Below are 17,756 nucleotides of genomic sequence, written 5' to 3' on the forward strand. Positions count from 1 at the left end.
CACCCCACCCCACCCCACCCCCACAAAATTATAAATTGGAAAACCCCACCATAGATTAATTTTTATGTAAATATAATACTATACTATATAATTGTGAAAAATGGACTCTGCTATCTATGTGTATGTTGTGTTACATATTGAAAATTAGAGCTTTTGGTACCTCACAATATATGATTAAATATATGTAACTTTTAATTAATCGAAAATAAATATTTAATATGAAAAGCCACCAATAATGATTTTGTACATAATTAATCTCAAGAAATTAAACGATTTGGTTTATTTAACTTTCTATTGTTTTTCTTTTTAGAAATAATGACGTATATCAACAAAAGAAATATTCTAGTTAAAAATATACTTTTATTTGTCTAAAAGTCATACACTTATAGAGCATAAATATTCAAATTAAGACAAGCTAAGTACTTTTTTATTTTTTTTTTATACTTACTAGAATTAAACAAAAATATAATTATTAAAAAGATTAACGTTTCTATATATCATTGGTGCAATATTAAAGTGCCAGATTAAAGATTAAAGAAAGCCTATGGAATATCTTTTTCCTAAAAAAAGAATGACAAGCACGTATGTATTTATTCCCAATGTTTTAATTTATTTATCTTAATTTAACTCGATATAGAGTTTAATATAATTTTTTTATTTTGTGATTTTAAATAAAAATATGTATAATATGCTAAAATAATTTTTGAATTTTGTAGTTTAAATATATTACGTAGTATGCTAGGCGTAACGAGTAGGGGTATGTATTATAGTACTTTTTTTCAAAAAAAAAACATATATTAAAAGAAATAAGACAAGCAGATTAAAACATAATTTTTTTTATTTATATTAGAAAAAAATTAAAGCACATCCTTCCAATTATTTTCCAAAATATTCCTTTCTGTCAACTTTTGGTTGGCTTTATATTTTTTCTTGCATGCATTATATGCTCACATGAAAATGCATGTTATGATTTCTGGCACGTAAAGTATTAAATACTTATACCCAACTTATATACCTTTTTTATTTTAAAAACTCATTCCAAAAGTTATATATTTTACGTGAGTTTAAGTGTTTTATCTCGATGATATGAAAAATAATTAAATTTTTTTTTATATTTCATTATTATGAGATGTTAAGGAAAAAGATCTTAGTAATAAAAACACGCGAATAATAGCCAATTTTACATTTGATAAAAGATATATCAAATATATTTACATTATCAATATATAACTTAAATATATTTTTTAATTGAACTTTCTTTTGTATTTCATTATAAGATGTCAAGGAAAAAGATCTTACTAGTAAAAACACACGAATAATAACCAATTTTTAGCGGATATTCCTTGAAAATTCATATATTTTTAATAATTATATCATTGTAAATACTGGTAAAATAAGATGATGAAATGAGTTGATTGAGATTCCTCTGTCCTTAATTAATTAACAAGATATTTCAGGTTTAAATCTTGAAAATGAAAAATATCTTGTTGGGAGAGTCGACCACCACCCGATTTAAATCTAATAACGACTGGATTCAGATTAATCAGGTTCTCATACGGATATCATATATTGAGTGGGAAAAAAAGAGAGGATTAGTGGTGTATATATATGATGCTAAAGTATACTTTTGAAGGAAATATAAAAGTTTACTTTGGTTGTAGAGATTCGTTTATTTTCAAATATATATACGTACTTAATAGTACTTTAATTAGTGTGATCTACTACATATAAAAATTAATGGATATTCCTCAAGAAAATTTATAATACTGATTAGAAAGATATACTAATTGCATACTTATTAATCTTCCTAACCAAGATTAGGCATGGGATATGCAAGTCAAGGAAAACTTAATTTACTATTATAATCAAAATAAACAAATCATGCATGATGGAAACATAATTGTGTTCTCAAAAGGCCTAGCAAATTATTTAAAAATGTATAATGTATAAAATAAGGGAAAAGGGAAAAAAAATTCTCTAATTCAAGAGAAATATAGTGTTTGTAATTTGTGGGATTAATTAATTTTGAGGATAAAAGGAAGAAGGGTAAATTTGGAGGGTATTTGTGTCAACTAATCTTTAATTTTTGCTTTTCAAGGTAAATAAATTTTTCGCGGGCCATAAGTTTATATTTTCGTATCATAGCATCCCACAAGTTAGGGTCCATATCGTTAAAGTTGTCCCGCTAGATATAAGTTTTATTTGAAGGGCAAATATCAGAGTCGAAGTCAAGATTTGAAGCTTATTATGGATCCTAGATTTTAATCTTTTTAAGCTGTTGGTTTTCTCATGTATATACTCAATGAAATTTTAATAAGATAAATATGAAGTTTGAATCAAAACTACTGACAATTTCAACTTAATTCGTAGCTAATGCTCTTTCTCTACCTCTGATAAAAATTGAAAGACCAATTCATCTAAAGAACAAATTATCATATAATTAGACTTTACTTCTTACCGAATTTGAAAACTTGAAATTCATTATTTTATCCCAAAGCTCTCTGAATGGTAGGGAAAAGGATCTGATATACCCTTCAACTTTGTCATTTGGAGCTGATATACCCCTTGTTATGAAAGTGACTCATATATACCCATACTTATAAACAAATGACTCACATATACCCTTTTCCTCTAACGGAAATGAAAAAAAAAGATAATCTTAATCTAACTTTTTTTATTTTTTTCTACAATATATAATCCCATATGAGTAAATTTAATCCTCGTCAAACATATTTTTTTGATTTTTTTTTGTTTCAATGACTAATTTAGAATTATTATTTTGATAATCAAATTTATTTATGTTTCACTAATATTCTTGTAAAACTTATTGTAGATGACCAAATTTTTTTCTTCGAACACAAAAATCAAATTACAATATAGACAAAAAAATAGTTAAATTTTTTTTTCTTTAAACAAAGGAATGAAAGAAAAAAATAAAATAAGAATAAGAAACTCAAATAATTAAAATAAAAGAAGTAAAAAAGTAATTTATGTATTAAAAAAATTAAAATATACCTTGAACTTTGATAGAAGAATCATATATACCCCTAAATAATTTTAAAAAAAAATTAAAAGTAATAAATATAAATTAAAAACTAATTTTTTTAACTTCCGTTAAATGAAGGGTATATGTGAGCCATTTTGTAACGACAGGGGTATATGTGAGCCGTTTGGTAAGGGCATATATGAGCCACTTTCATAACAAGGGGTATATCATCTCTAAATGACAAAGTTGAGGGGTATATCAGACCCTTTTCCTTAAAAACAATTTGGAATAATATTAGGGCAAATTTGGATATTTTCAATATCCCTATTCTGTCTTATCCAATATATACCCCAACTATAGTACCCAAATCAATTTGAATATTTGTTAACAATAATTCAAAATTCTATTATTCAATCCTATCCTAAGCTTATAAAGTGATATAAATATACAAATTAAAGGTTAATATTTAACTCTATATTTTGCATTATAATGAAATATTATTCTTCTTTTTTAGGCTTTGTGGAAAGTGAATGAAATGTACGTTTACGGGTTGTAAGGCCTTCTTTAAGAATCTTTTAATTGGCAAAGTATTCAAATAATGAATAAACTGATTATTCTATTAAATCCCATAAAAATCCATTTTGGATAATTAGATTCTTTAATTTTTTTTTAAAATTATTTCCCATTTCCCCTTTCTTAAAAAAATAAAAGTTTTCTTAATTACCTCAATCATTGATGTCTTTTGTAATAAATTTGTGATCTACAACAATTTTTTGGCCACTATACTAATATCCTATTTGATATCAAGTGAATTCAACCATTTATATAAAATAGAAAGAAAAATTATTTCGCTATATTTACACGATACGATTTTTTAACGAATTTTATGGTTTACGATCTTATGAAGTCAACTCTTGTCAAAATCAATGAAGAATGAAGGAGATGATCCTGCTAATTTTGTGTGGACTTTGCCAATTTACGGGTCCCTTCCTAAGATATACATTTAGTATTCAAAATTCTATTTGAACTTTGACTTCTTTTTAATATTTTTTAGTAAGTATTTTTTTTAAAATTTTTGCATAAAAAAATATATATATATATATATATATATATATATATGCAATAAGCATCCAAAGCATGAGAAATTAAGTGGAGAATGGAATTAGAATCACTTTGGTCGGCCTCTTAGCAAAAGATGTACTTAGAGTATTGTTGAAGATTGGAAATCAATTGGCCAATTAAAAGTAATTTTACAAAAATAAAAATAACATATATATGTATATATATATATGTATATCCTTTTATGAGGTTATTCCAAAATCATGTTTAATCTTTAGTAGTTGTGTCTAGTGCCTTAATATGTATACGAAATTTTTTAAAAAAATGATTTGGGAGGGGAGGGTGTAAAAAGACCTTAATATGTTTAATTAAGATGTATCTCTTAAATTACAGTCTAGAGAGGTATTTGTATCTTATCCCTATTTTATATAAAGATGTATGTCATATTTTTATTAATATCACATACATATAAACTTTTACTGTGATGCTTCACTATACTCCCAATGTCATAATCCCTCTTTTCTATTTGCTTTGATTTCTGTTCATTCTACTTTCATGACATGACATGAGTCATGACTTACACAAATTAGTAAAGTTTGACTTGAACGATGTATATTATACTATGTTTGTTGTCACTAAAAGTTAGTATACTTAATAAAAGTCGCCTAAAAGTAAGTATTATTGGCAATTATTGAACGGTGTATATTATAATTGACTCTTTCGAGGTGTGTAAGCTTTTATAGTGTTGGATTTATTCGCTCTCAGGCCAATTATGTGATTTTCATTCATAAATTAGTTCTTGAACTTGACGAATTGAGTTCTTGAGGTTTTAGCTTTATTTCTTAACAATGAAAGTCTTGTTGAGTTCTTGAGAAGTTCTTGAGGTTTTAGCTTCATTACTTAACAATGAAGTCTTTTTGAGTTCTTGAGATGATGGTTTTACGAATGAGTGTTGTTCTTAATAGAATTTGAGTGGGGTTTTTGATTATTTGTGTTGAGTTTATGAATCCAATCAAGTTTGGGCTTGAATTAGAGCAAGAAAATTAGTCAAAATTCTAGGAGGGGCATGGGGTGGAGCACCACCATCGCACATAACTACTGCCCAGTAGTTAGGGCCTAGCGCGGTGCGCCACTTACTATGCCCCAAACACTAGGCAATAGCTTTTGATCAATGCGCCTGGGTCGTTAGGTACCTTACCCTTTTGTCCTTCTTTCCGTGTGTGTTCACTTGCATCGTACCTATATTCTCCACTCCTTGATATCCACAGTTAAAATCTTCATTAATTCTTGAGAGATCATGCATACACATCACTTAATTTACATTTCACATTGAATTAAAGTTAAAAGTAAAGTTCGAGAAAACCTTTTTGAGTCATTTTGAGAAGTCTTGTACAAACTTCTAGAACTTGAATTAAGACTTGAGTAAATGAATATGTAAATGAGGAGAGTTATCTTGCATGTTTCAAAATGAGTATAAGGGCAGTAGGTATTCCCAAGTGTAAATGCTTTTACATTTAAAACTAGAGGAAACCTTGATTTTTAAACGAGTTTATGAGGAATTTAGAGCATTATCTGTTTTAAGAGAATCTTTTGTGTAAAAATCCCAAGTTGAGGATGAGTTATGTTTTATACATTTTAGCACGAGTTCTATTATTAGAAGTAGTATTGAGCATCGATATGGGGATGAGTTCAGACAACTCACATTCCTCATAAATCATGTAGCCGACATGGATAATGGATCATAATTTTTATATGATTCCTTAATGCTTTTAGTGTTGTAGTCAAATAGCACACGTAAGTTCACATGATTGTATAAGCAATAGAGGGACTCTTTTGAGAGCCGGGTAACGTAGCCACAAGGATTTACGATTAGTGGCAACTATAATTGCCGCTAAAAGTGTAAAATGTCGCCAGTAAAAGGCAGTTTTAGTTGCAACTGCAGTCGCCGCTTAAAGTGTAAACCGTCGCCGCTAAAAGCCAGTAATCGCTGCTAAAAGTGTAAAATGTCGTCCTAAAAGGCAGTTTTAGTAGCAACTGTAGTCGCTGCTAAAAGTGTAAAATGTCGTCTCTAAAAGTGTTAAATGTCGCCACTAATCTCAATCCTCTCGCGTCCTTCCAAGGATGTTGTAGCAGGAGCATAGTCATAATCTCCATTGTCATCACCATCTCTCTTTAAACATGTTGTTGAAGTATAGTCATAATCACCATCATCATCTCCATCTAAACACAACCTTCTTTTCTCAACCCAGAAAATCTTGAATATTCAAGACATTCTATATATTTTTTAATAAATATTGTACCTCTAGCTTTTGAAAAGATGTGAAGATTTATGATATTTGTGTTTGTGTGTATGATTTTGGTGAAGAAACCATTTATTATTACTTATATAAAGGAAAGAGACAACTATTAGACTTGTTTGGACACTTTAGGAATTGTGTTATCTTACCTCAAGAATGTGCACAACCATACGCTTGAGTGATGATTTTACATGTCATATGTCATTGTATGTGATGACTAAAATGAGTGCTAAAAAGGCTACATATTCACTATGTTTATAATTCATGATTCAAAGATAACAACAACAATCATCAATTATATGCAAATTTTCGAAATTTATGTCCACCTTTTTTCATGTCAAATAAAGCTCAACTATTGGCGGTGTTTGGTTGAACTCTCATGATATACAATTCAAAAGATAGTCATTTAGATATCGATCCAAATATTTACTATAATGACTTTACGGGAAACAACCTCTTTGTCCCGTAAAAACTAGGGGTAAGACATACATACATCGTATTTTCTTCAGACTCTACTTGTAAAATTACACCGATTATATTGTTTATTGTTGTAGTTGTTGTGATTGGCATGGGTATTGCTTGTGAATTTTGTTAATTTTTATTCTTATTTATAATAAATAAACACATATATACCACTTGAAGTTTGACTTTGTCTAGACATTAGATTAATTAACTAATATATGATATATTAATTTTTATTGATTGCTTAATTTGAACAACTTAGCTATGTAGATTTAGACTATTTATTTAGCATCATATGTTTAATTTATTCCTAATGCTTTGTACTGTCATAATTAATTTGATTTTATATGACGTATGCTAAAAGAATTTATTTAAAAAAAGCCTTTAACTGTTTTCTTTTTTATACAATAAACTAGTAGAGCAATGCATGCTATTGATTAATATTAAAAAAAACTATTTTAATAGTTTCCTAATTATTATAATATATTATGTCACCAATTAGTATGAAACACTACATTGTTACGCGATAACATCATCAAGTGAGAGCAACTGGAGCATAGTCATAATCTCCATCATCATCGTCGCCACCTCTTTCTAAGTATGTTGTTGGTGCATTGTCATGCCCGTCATCGTCATTGTCATCATCATCTCCATATGAACACGACTTATATTTCTTGGACGACTTTCCAAAAATGATACCGCATTCATGTCGAATTCTCCAGAAATACACTGCTTTTGATGATTTCGACACATCCCTAATAACATTTCTGAAGAATCTGAACAACATAATACACGAATTTTACTTATCTGATCTAATTATCTTGAAAATGCTAGATATTCTATATGTATCTTCTTATTAGTAGACAATAGAAATATTAAATATGATATTTTATATTGTATGATCTCTTTGACAAGATATGAAAAAAAAAATCATCATATTATGCTTATATATATAAAGGAAAAATAGGCAAAGTGTAGGCACGTTATGAAGTGTGTTATGTTACTTGAGGAATGTGCAAAGCCATAACCTTGGCTATTACATTGTAAATTTACTTTACACCTCATATTATAATAAATATATATGATAATTTGTGGAAATGAGAATCTCAAATTGTGAATATGCCACTCTCTATTTCGATTTCATCGATTTTATGAACTCAGAATCGAATTTATCTATTGACTTTTTATTAATTTTTGTGAAAATAAGAACAATATGTGCTCTATCATAATGAAAAATTGTATATTTAAATAAAACGTAAAAGATATACTTGAAACGGAAGTACAACAGAAGTTTATTTAAACTATTTTCGATCGCATAAAAATATATATTTATTTATTTTTGGTAACTTATATCTTGATTTGCTAAAATTAACAATTATTTTAATAAGTACAATAATTAAAATAAATGGTAAGCAGTACAATACACTTCAAAATTTTTCTATAATAATCGATATAAATATCAGACACCGATAAAAAAAAAGGGAAATTTACATAAATATACTATAATAAAAAAATATTTATCATTTATAGCAATAATATTTTTTTTCACTTGATCACTTTTAATTCATTTATAATACAAGTTTAATACATATTACAAAGAATAATTTATTATTCACATATAATACAAATTTTAATTATGAATAATACATTTATCACATATTTTAATACACTTATAATACAACGTGACAATTTTTTTACCAAACAAACATGATATATTTCAAAAAATATTATAATTCATATATTTTGCATACATAATTCACTTTTAATATATATTACAGATTTAACAAAGCATTGCTATAAATGGTAATAAACAAAAAATATCGCTAAAATCAATAATTATTTTTTAAAATATATTAATTTACGTAATTTTTCCTTAAAAAAAATACTTTTGCTCCAAGAAAATCCCAACCATTACTTTTCTATGGCTAATATTTATGACACGAAACGAAAACATATCCTTTTAAAAACATAAAATTACAGAACACTACTAAAAAAAAAATTAAAATGTCCACCTCACAATTTTCCGACCTGATTTTCCGGCCATCACTTCACCGGCGACCCATTTTCCGGCAATGTCATCCTACTTCAGTTTTCTTCACTTCCCCCAAAAAAACCAAAACAAAAACTCTAAAATCTCAAAAGAAATTCAAAATTTATCAAAGTTTAGTTGATAAACAGAGTCCAATAAAAAACCCAACAGTTGATATGAATAAATTAGTTGAATTTTTATATGAAGATTTGCCTCATTTATTTGATGATCAAGGAATTAATCGTATGGCTTATGATGATTATGTCAAATTTAGAGACCCAATTACTAAACATGATTCAATTGATGGCTATTTGTTTAATATTTCCATGTTGAAACAATTGTTTAGGCCTAATTTTCAACTTCATTGGGCTAAACAGGTTAGCATTTACTCGTTTCGTTTTAATTTATTTATCTTATTTTTTTAGTCTTTTTCGAGAAAAAAATGTAAATTTTTAAATTTACTTTCTTAAACTTCATGTCAAGTCAAAACCAGACAAATAAATTGTCAGACAAATAAATTGAAATGTATGAAGTATATGTGAATTGGTTATGAGTTTTAACTTCATAAAATTGTATGTTTGCACTTCAAATGGGCTTGTTTTCAATTTTTGCCCTTTAGAAATCGAACTGTTAAAGTCACGTACAAATATAACTTATGAGATATTATCATACAAAAAATAAACTTATATGTTTGTTATGAGGTCATATTAAAGACTAGAGAAAGTGCAAATGGTTGGCTACTTTATTAGTTCATTAGTATCTTGGAAAATTGGTTACGAGTTTAACTTATATATGCTGACAAAGCGTACGATTCTTTTTATGAGCTCAAATAATTATAAATAGTAGTTAGGAAAATGTGTTATGAGTTTAACTTCTGTACAATGATAGTGTGCAAAATTTACTCTAATAGCGTAGATAACTACAAGTAAACGTTCATAAAAAGTGGTATTAGTATATTGGAATATGGATTATGAGTTTAACTTCTATATACAGAAAGTGTATGAAATTTGTTTAGTCGCGATTAAAAGTGGTATTAGTATGTTGGAGAATTGGTTAGTGGATGTTGAACGCCTTTTGATTTCTTCATGTGTTTACTTCTTCGTATTTTGAACCTTATGGTGAAAATTCGGGTTCCGACACTGCTAAGGTGTATAATGCATTGATTATGAACGAGTAATTGAGTTTGTTGTAGACAGGGCCCTATGAAATAACTACAAGATGGACTATGGTGATGAAGTTCGTTCTTCTTCCATGGAAACCTGAATTAGTCTTCACTGGCACTTCCGTTATGGGCGTCAATCCTGAAACAAACAAGTTTAACAGCCACGTGGTTTGATTTTCGCTCTTCGTCGTTGCAAATTCATTAAATAATTAGATCACCTTGTTGATTAGTTACCGATTCCTGTTGAAATATGTAGGACTACTGGGATTCGATTCAGAATAATGATTATTTTTCTCTAGAAGGTTTGCTCGAGGTCATAAAACAGGTGTGTATCAAATGCTTTCAAGCAATATATGTTGCTCGGACTCTCCAAAAATGTATCTCACCCGTATTAGATCCTCAAAAGAGTGCACTACTTTGGAGGATCTGACTCGTACCTTTCGCCATTTTTGAGGAGTCAGAGCAACATAGCTGTACGGATGTTATTTAAATTTGAGTTGCAATTTTCGAGCAGTTAAGAATTTACAAGACCCCCGATTTGGGAACGCCTAGCTATCAAATACTAAGAAGAACAGCAGCTTATGAGGTTCGTAGTATTTATATTATAGCATCGTACTTCAAGCTAAGAACTAGTATTTTACTTGTATCTTTGAATGGTTTCTACTACTTGTAGCCTATGTTGCTCGGATCCTCCAGACAATTATCTGGACGATTGCATTAGATATATTTGAAGTTCTACGTACTTAAGTTTGTTCACTGTAGTTGGTGGTTGCACCGTGCAGAGTGCGTGCGTTGTTGTTCAGCTTAGGGGTGAATGATGAATCCCAACTAATGTTCTAAAACTTTACGTTGTGAAATTCTCGTAATTGTCATTTGTGTAACACAGGTAAGGAAGTATGATCCTTTCATAGTTGTAGAAACAGAAGGCGACAATCTCGCAGGAAATAGAGGTTTCAATGATGTTGCCGGGTGAGATAAAAACGACTCATTTTTCTTCTTTTCTTTTGGTATCTGTTATGGTGTTTCGTGTTTCAGATTTTGAAGATCGTGGACTCCTCTAAATATAGGTACATATTTGGAAAGAATGCTACAACGGAGAAGATACCGATGACTACTCCTGTCTTCACTCAGGCATTTGATGCTGAAAACACTAAAGTGTCGATCCAAATAGTTCTTCCATCGGATAAATCTTTGAGCAGGTAACATGTTTTCTTAGTCAAGATAAACGAAAACATAAACATCTCACACTGGAGTGAAAATAGTGAGTAGTCTTTGTCCTAACGTAGAATATGTATGTGTAAGCACAGAGGCGGGCGGATCTAGACTTTTAACTCTTATCAGTTCAACTTTAAGATTCTTAGCATTGATCTCACTGTACTTTTGAGAATACGAGTTGATATTTCAATTTTTGTTGAAACCTATTGGTTTTTCATGTATGTCATAAGCCTCGTCCGCGTCTGCTATAAAGATTTGAACTTTACTTCTTTTCTTTGTCAAACAGAACAACTGTCAAATTAAAGTTTTGTTTTGAATAGCTTACCAGCTCCAAGTAAAGAAGGTATTAGCTTAAGGAAAACGGAGGGAGGCATCGCTGCTGCAATAAAGTTTAGTGGCAAACCAACAGATGATGTTGTTCGAGAAAAGGAGAAACAACTCCGATCTAGTCTTCTGAGAGACGGTCTCAAGCCTCGATCTGGTTGTATGCTTGCTCGCTACAATGATCCTGGTCGCACGTGGAAATTTATAATGGTATGTTCTATGTTTTGGATGATTGTTTGTTTCATTTCATCCCTTATTAAGTTCCTCTTTTGCTTTATTTACTTCTTTGTATTTCCGGATCCTATTATCAGTCCCTTAGATACGAACTATGACCCTCACGAGCTCTTTAGAATGTTATTAGAGAATTTGTACATGATGTTTCCATCTGAATTTAAGATGCATAAACATGAACATGCCCTGAAATCCCGGTGGATTAGAGCTACATTGACTTCCGATGGTCTCTTTGAAAGGTTCGCAAATTGGCTGATATATGACCAACTAGTTTGAGATTGAGACGGTGATTGATCGACTCATAAGATTTGTATGACATTATATTATGTTTAGGAGATTATATCTATTGCTAGTATTCTCATTTGATGAAAGGTTTGAAATTTATTCAGAGGTGGCTGATCTATAGCCTAACTTACGAGTTCTCCGGGACCAAGAAATTCACTAAATATCTATAAATATTTGACTGTTACCTAGTTATTATTGTATATCAACTTGAGTTCGATGTAGGAACACATAAACTTCGAATATTGAATTCATTTTGTCACTTTTTAAAGTTATTTTTTGTCTGAATATTTCTTTTTTTTGTTTGTTTGTTTGGACTTGTAGAGGAATGAAGTTCTTATATGGCTTGAAGACTTCAAGCTGGATTGAATGTTAGCTATTCTTTTGGTGTTCATATATTGGTTCCCAATCTCAAAATTGTTGAGTTTTTGATGAGTGAAAGACAAGACATTCACAAGTTTGATGATATGGTTTGTGCCTATTTTGGTAATGTGTCGTTGCACTGAGAGTCTACCAGAAACAACATCTCTACCCCACAACGGTAGAGGTGTGGTCTGTGTATGTCTTATCCTCTCTAGACCGCAGTTGTGAGATTATACGGGGTATGTTGTTGAAAATGTGGGTTGTACATAGCAATGAGTATGCTTGTGTTGAACTCAATTATATTGTTCATTCCACCAAATTATGCTACTTTTTATTTTATTTAGTGGTGCATGGGCCGATTTGCGTGTATTTTAGCTATTTCACTAGATATATGTTACCTCCCACTTGTACATGTGTGTTTCAATTACAAACTTAATCAAAACGATTACTCTTAACATGTTATAATAGGTTAAACTACTAAGATCATGCGAAATCTTTAAAATTTCAAATTATCAGCGTATATAAGTTAAATGTCTACGTTAAAGTGACATATTTTCCTTTTCATTTAAAATGACTATTGAACCACTTAGGTAATTACCTTGAATGACTTTTTCATAATTTAAAGTTTTGTGGGTTTAGTGGAATCCTTTATTTTCTAACTATTTTTTTATATATATATGTACAAAAAATTAAATTAATTATTTTTTTAAAACCTGACTCTAGATTATAGATCCTAGTTGTCAAAGTACAAAATGCCCTACATAAGGTAGTATTATCCATTTAAATTAATGGCATTCCATATTTTTCTAAATATTTATTTTTTATTTTTTAATCTAACCATTAAACTCTCACAACCCCATATTTGTAACAAACATTATTCAATGGATAACATAATTTACACTAATTGTTTACCTTGTTGTTATGGTGTAAACTCTCTCTTTTGCTTCTCTAGAGGGGATTGAAGCGATTTTAGGTGTTATTTACTCTTTGTCTGAAAACTCTTCGTGTTTCTTATCGACCTTTTAGAGGTTAGTTTATTTCTTGGAATTTTTTTAATTTGGTGTTTCTGAATTTTAATGTAATGTTTATATATTCATGAAATATTTTATTGTTGATCCTACATAATGGTGATTGGATTTTCCTTAATTGGCATTGATACAAATTATTTCCAACATTTTTTTCTTTTCAAACCTAATTTGATATGTTTTACTTGAGCCAAAGATCTACCGTAAATATCTTCTCTACCCAACAAAAGGTCGGATTAAGGTCTGCCTATACACTAGATCGACCGGTTACCCCCTGTAATTGACCCCTAAGCTCGAGGGAATCGGAAACTATTGTATCTTTTCTAAAACGGTACTCTCCCTTTCCAAACCTAACTTATGAAATTATACTGAATATGTCATTGTTCGGCATCGATACAAGTTATGCACCTCCTCTCTTTTTTCATTCTAATGCTCTAAATCAAGAAATAACAAGATTATGATAGGATCTTATCTCCTTAATCAGAATTTGGAATAAGATTAACTATTTGTATGAAAATCAAAGTAAATTTAAATAAAAACACATCTCAACTATCACTTTTTCATGTAAGTAGAGATCGATAAAATGTCGAAAGACACATGTCTTATCCTTCAAAAGTAATGTACTTTTAAGGATATGACACGAGTACTGCGCTAATTTTGAAGAGACCAAGCAACATAGTTTACCATCTATGTAACTATTCAAATAGTTTTTTGACACTGCTTACGAAAAATTCTGCGTACGCCACTGACTTAAACTCCGTGTCTAATGTTTTTAAACAGGAAGGAAAATGACAGAAGCAAAAGAAACAAGTACACCTTTGATGCCACCTTCATCAAACAAGTTGCCAGATTACAACAAATCAGTTAAGTTGAAATATGTAAAACTTGGTTACCATTACCTCATTACTCATGGAATGTATCTCTTATTAACTCCTCTAGTAGCAGTGGTTGCTGCTCACATGTCAACAATCACACCTCAAGATCTTTCTGAATTATGGGACAATCTTCAATACAATCTCATATCTGTAATTTCATGTTCAACGCTTATAGTAATCGTATTAACTGTCTACATAGTAACACGTCCTCGTCCTGTATACCTTGTGGACTTCAACTGTTACAAGCCTAGTGAAGCATTTAAGTGCACAATGCAGACTTTCATGGATCAGTCTAAGCTAACTGGTGCATTTTCTGAGGAGAATCTTGATTTCCAACGGAGGATTTTACAGCGATCAGGACTTGGAGACAACACGTATTTCCCTGAGGCATTGCTCAACATACCACCAAATCCGTCTTTGAAAGAAGCTAGGAAAGAGGCAGAGACGGTTATGTTTGGTGCTATTGATGGTCTGTTGGCTAAAACGAACATGAAAACGAAGGACATTGGGATATTGATTGTGAATTGCAGTTTGTTTAATCCAACTCCGTCTTTGTCTGCAATGATCATAAATCATTATAAGCTTAGAGGGAACATAGCTAGTTATAATTTAGGCGGAATGGGATGTAGTGCAGGGGTAGTTTCTATCGATCTTGCTAAAAAGTTACTTCAAGTGCATCCAGGTACATATGCATTGGTTGTTAGTACAGAGAATATAACACTCAATTGGTATCTTGGAAATGACAGATCAAAATTAGTGTCGAATTGCTTGTTCAGAATGGGAGGTGCAGCTATACTTCTTTCAAATAAATGGACAGAGAGGAGGAGATCGAAATACCAACTTTTGCATGCTGTTCGTACAAATAAAGGTGCAGACGACAAGTGTTTTGCTTCCGTTACACAAGAAGAGGATGCTAATGGGAAACTAGGTGTTTCTTTGTCGAAAGAACTCATGGCAGTGGCTGGAGATGCTTTAAAAACCAACATTACTACTCTTGGACCTCTTGTGTTACCGATATCAGAACAATTGCTTTTCTTTGCTACACTCGTTGGTAAGAAACTATTTAAGATGAAGCTGAAGCCTTATATTCCTGATTTCAAACTAGCATTCGAGCATTTCTGTATTCATGCTGGTGGAAGAGCTGTTTTAGATGAAATAGAGAAGAATTTGCATCTCACTGAAAGGCACCTCGAGCCATCAAGAATGACATTGTATCGTTTTGGAAACACTTCGAGTAGCTCTTTATGGTACGAGCTGGCTTATACGGAAGCTAAGAGAAGAGTGAAGAGAGGTGACAGAGTGTGGCAAATAGGATTTGGTTCAGGATTCAAGTGTAATAGTGCTGTATGGAAGGCTTTGAGGACTATAAAGCCAGTAAAGGAAGTGAATCCATGGATGGATGAGATAGATAAGTTTCCCGTGGACGTTCCAAGGGTAGCAAATTTTTAAATACCTAATATGTCAATCAGAAAGCAGAGACAGAGACGGATCCAGGATTTGAAGGTAGTTGGTATACTTATTGAGACATAGTAAAGGACAATTTGTTAGTTGTCTATAAGAGAGTTTTGTTGTCTTTTGGATGTTACCAATTGTTTTAGAGTTCAATCAACTATTTTTGAAACCTTATTAGGTTGTGAGGTTTGATTAAAGCTTGTAATCTTTGATAGATTTATTATTTGAAGGATAATGTTGATAGCCATTTTTCTAATATTGTTACAAATTCTTTTGACAAATGTAGCCAGAATGAATTATGAAAGCTTGAAACTAAATTTCCTACATCATTATTGATGTGCAAGCTCGTTTGCGCACATCTTAACTATTCAACGAAATATGATAATAAGACATTTATTGCATATAACCTTGTGTATGTAATTGTTTGAAGTCATTCAACATGTTGGCAAGATCTCGTATCCCCATTATTGACAATTCATATCCATTTATTCGATCAATCAACTGAAAAGGATCATTTAGCAATATTGTTAATAAATTCTATAATGAAGATTGTTTTATCCATCCATCTCTCCCAAATAGTCGAATTTTTCTTAGACGACGATAAATATTAAAAGATCTGCTAATTTAATTCATATTTCAAAAATAGATAATTTTATATCTAAACCGTATCACATTAATTATTTAGTATGTGATCAACCATGCTTAAAAATATGAAGGAGCTTGTTGGACTATGCCAACAAAACAATTGTATATCAGGCATTTGCAGACATCAAAACCTCCAAAAAGAAGTACCAACTTTAAACAAATCGCTAATCAGTTGACTAGTGAATGTGCAGTATTACACCTCCAGCTATATTAACCTTGATCAAGAGTATCCGGTTCTTTGTCACCTTGAATAGCTAGCCGTAAACATCTTGGATGATACGTTTCACCTTTAAATGCTTTGTTTGCATTTTCTGCCAACGACAATACCTAGATTTAAAGCCCAAATTTAGAAAACATGAATTATTATTATTATTTGATAATTTCTTTTATATATTTATTAATTATAATTTAATAATTATTTTTCTTTCAATTGAAAATATAACATCCCTTGTAAATTTTGTATGACATGAATAGACATATATAAATTATTGTACATTAATTAACACCACAAATGTTTAGATCTTAGGTAAGTTCTTATGTATTATAATTTGAACTTTCTCAATTGAATATATTATTACATAAACTATTAGAATTATTCTAGAAGTATTTAAAAATAGAATAAGATTTCACCTTTTGAGTGTACCAAATATAGAGAGTTCTCAATTTTTATTTGTATAGTACTTCATAATACCTATAGTTACAAAAAAAGTATAACTCGTTATCTTCATTATTGTATAATAGGAAACTTACATAAACATATTATAATAAAAAAAAATATTCATCACTTATAGCAATAATATTTTTTTTAACTTGATCACTTTTAATTCATTTATAATACAAGTTTAATACATATTACAAAGAACAATTTATTATTCATATATAATACAAATTTTGATGATAAATAATACATTTATCACACATTTTAATACACTTATAATACAATGTGACAATTTTTTACCAAACAAACATGACATATTTCAAAAAACAATTATTATTCATATATATTGCATATATAATTCAATTTTAATACATGTTACAGATTTAACAAAGTATTGCTATAAATGGTAATAAACAAAAAGTATCGCTAAAATCAGTAATTATTTTTTAAAATATATTAATTTATGTAATTTTTCCTTTATAATGCTTTAAAACACGTTCAAAGTTAAAAGAGAATGTCTTTCAAAATTTATATTTTTGATCATCTTACTAATTTGAACTTGAAATGTTTACTAGACATTTATTTCAAAACAAAATGAAACTAGCCTTACAAAGCCAAGGTTGAAACCAGGGGCGGACCCACATGGCTCGGTAAGAATGCACGTGCACTTGCTAACTTCGAAAAGATTATA

General features: G+C 30.0%; 2 protein-coding genes across 2 annotated transcripts; both read left to right on the forward strand.

Annotated features, from left to right (window-relative positions):
• The first annotated feature begins 8,789 nt into the window (after positions 1-8,789).
• Positions 8,790-12,814, forward strand: LOC107007448. The gene is made up of 8 exons (XM_015206076.2): positions 8,790-9,210; positions 10,026-10,163; positions 10,252-10,320; positions 10,510-10,581; positions 10,882-10,964; positions 11,063-11,194; positions 11,531-11,744; positions 12,372-12,814. Exons 1-8 carry the CDS (start codon positions 8,809-8,811, stop codon positions 12,414-12,416), a joined length of 1,155 nt encoding a protein of 384 aa, XP_015061562.1. The 5' UTR covers positions 8,790-8,808; the 3' UTR covers positions 12,417-12,814.
• A 519-nt stretch (positions 12,815-13,333) lies between these two features.
• On the forward strand, positions 13,334-16,020 carry LOC107007322 (3-ketoacyl-CoA synthase 11-like). The gene is made up of 2 exons (XM_015205897.2): positions 13,334-13,438; positions 14,216-16,020. The coding sequence occupies exon 2, from the start codon at positions 14,224-14,226 to the stop codon at positions 15,757-15,759; it is 1,536 nt and encodes a 511-aa protein (XP_015061383.1). The 5' UTR covers positions 13,334-13,438; positions 14,216-14,223; the 3' UTR covers positions 15,760-16,020.
• The last annotated feature ends 1,736 nt before the right edge of the window (positions 16,021-17,756 follow it).

The sequence above is a fragment of the Solanum pennellii genome, chromosome 12 (assembly GCF_001406875.1).
Source record: "Solanum pennellii chromosome 12, SPENNV200".
Classification (NCBI taxonomy): domain Eukaryota; kingdom Viridiplantae; phylum Streptophyta; class Magnoliopsida; order Solanales; family Solanaceae; genus Solanum; species Solanum pennellii.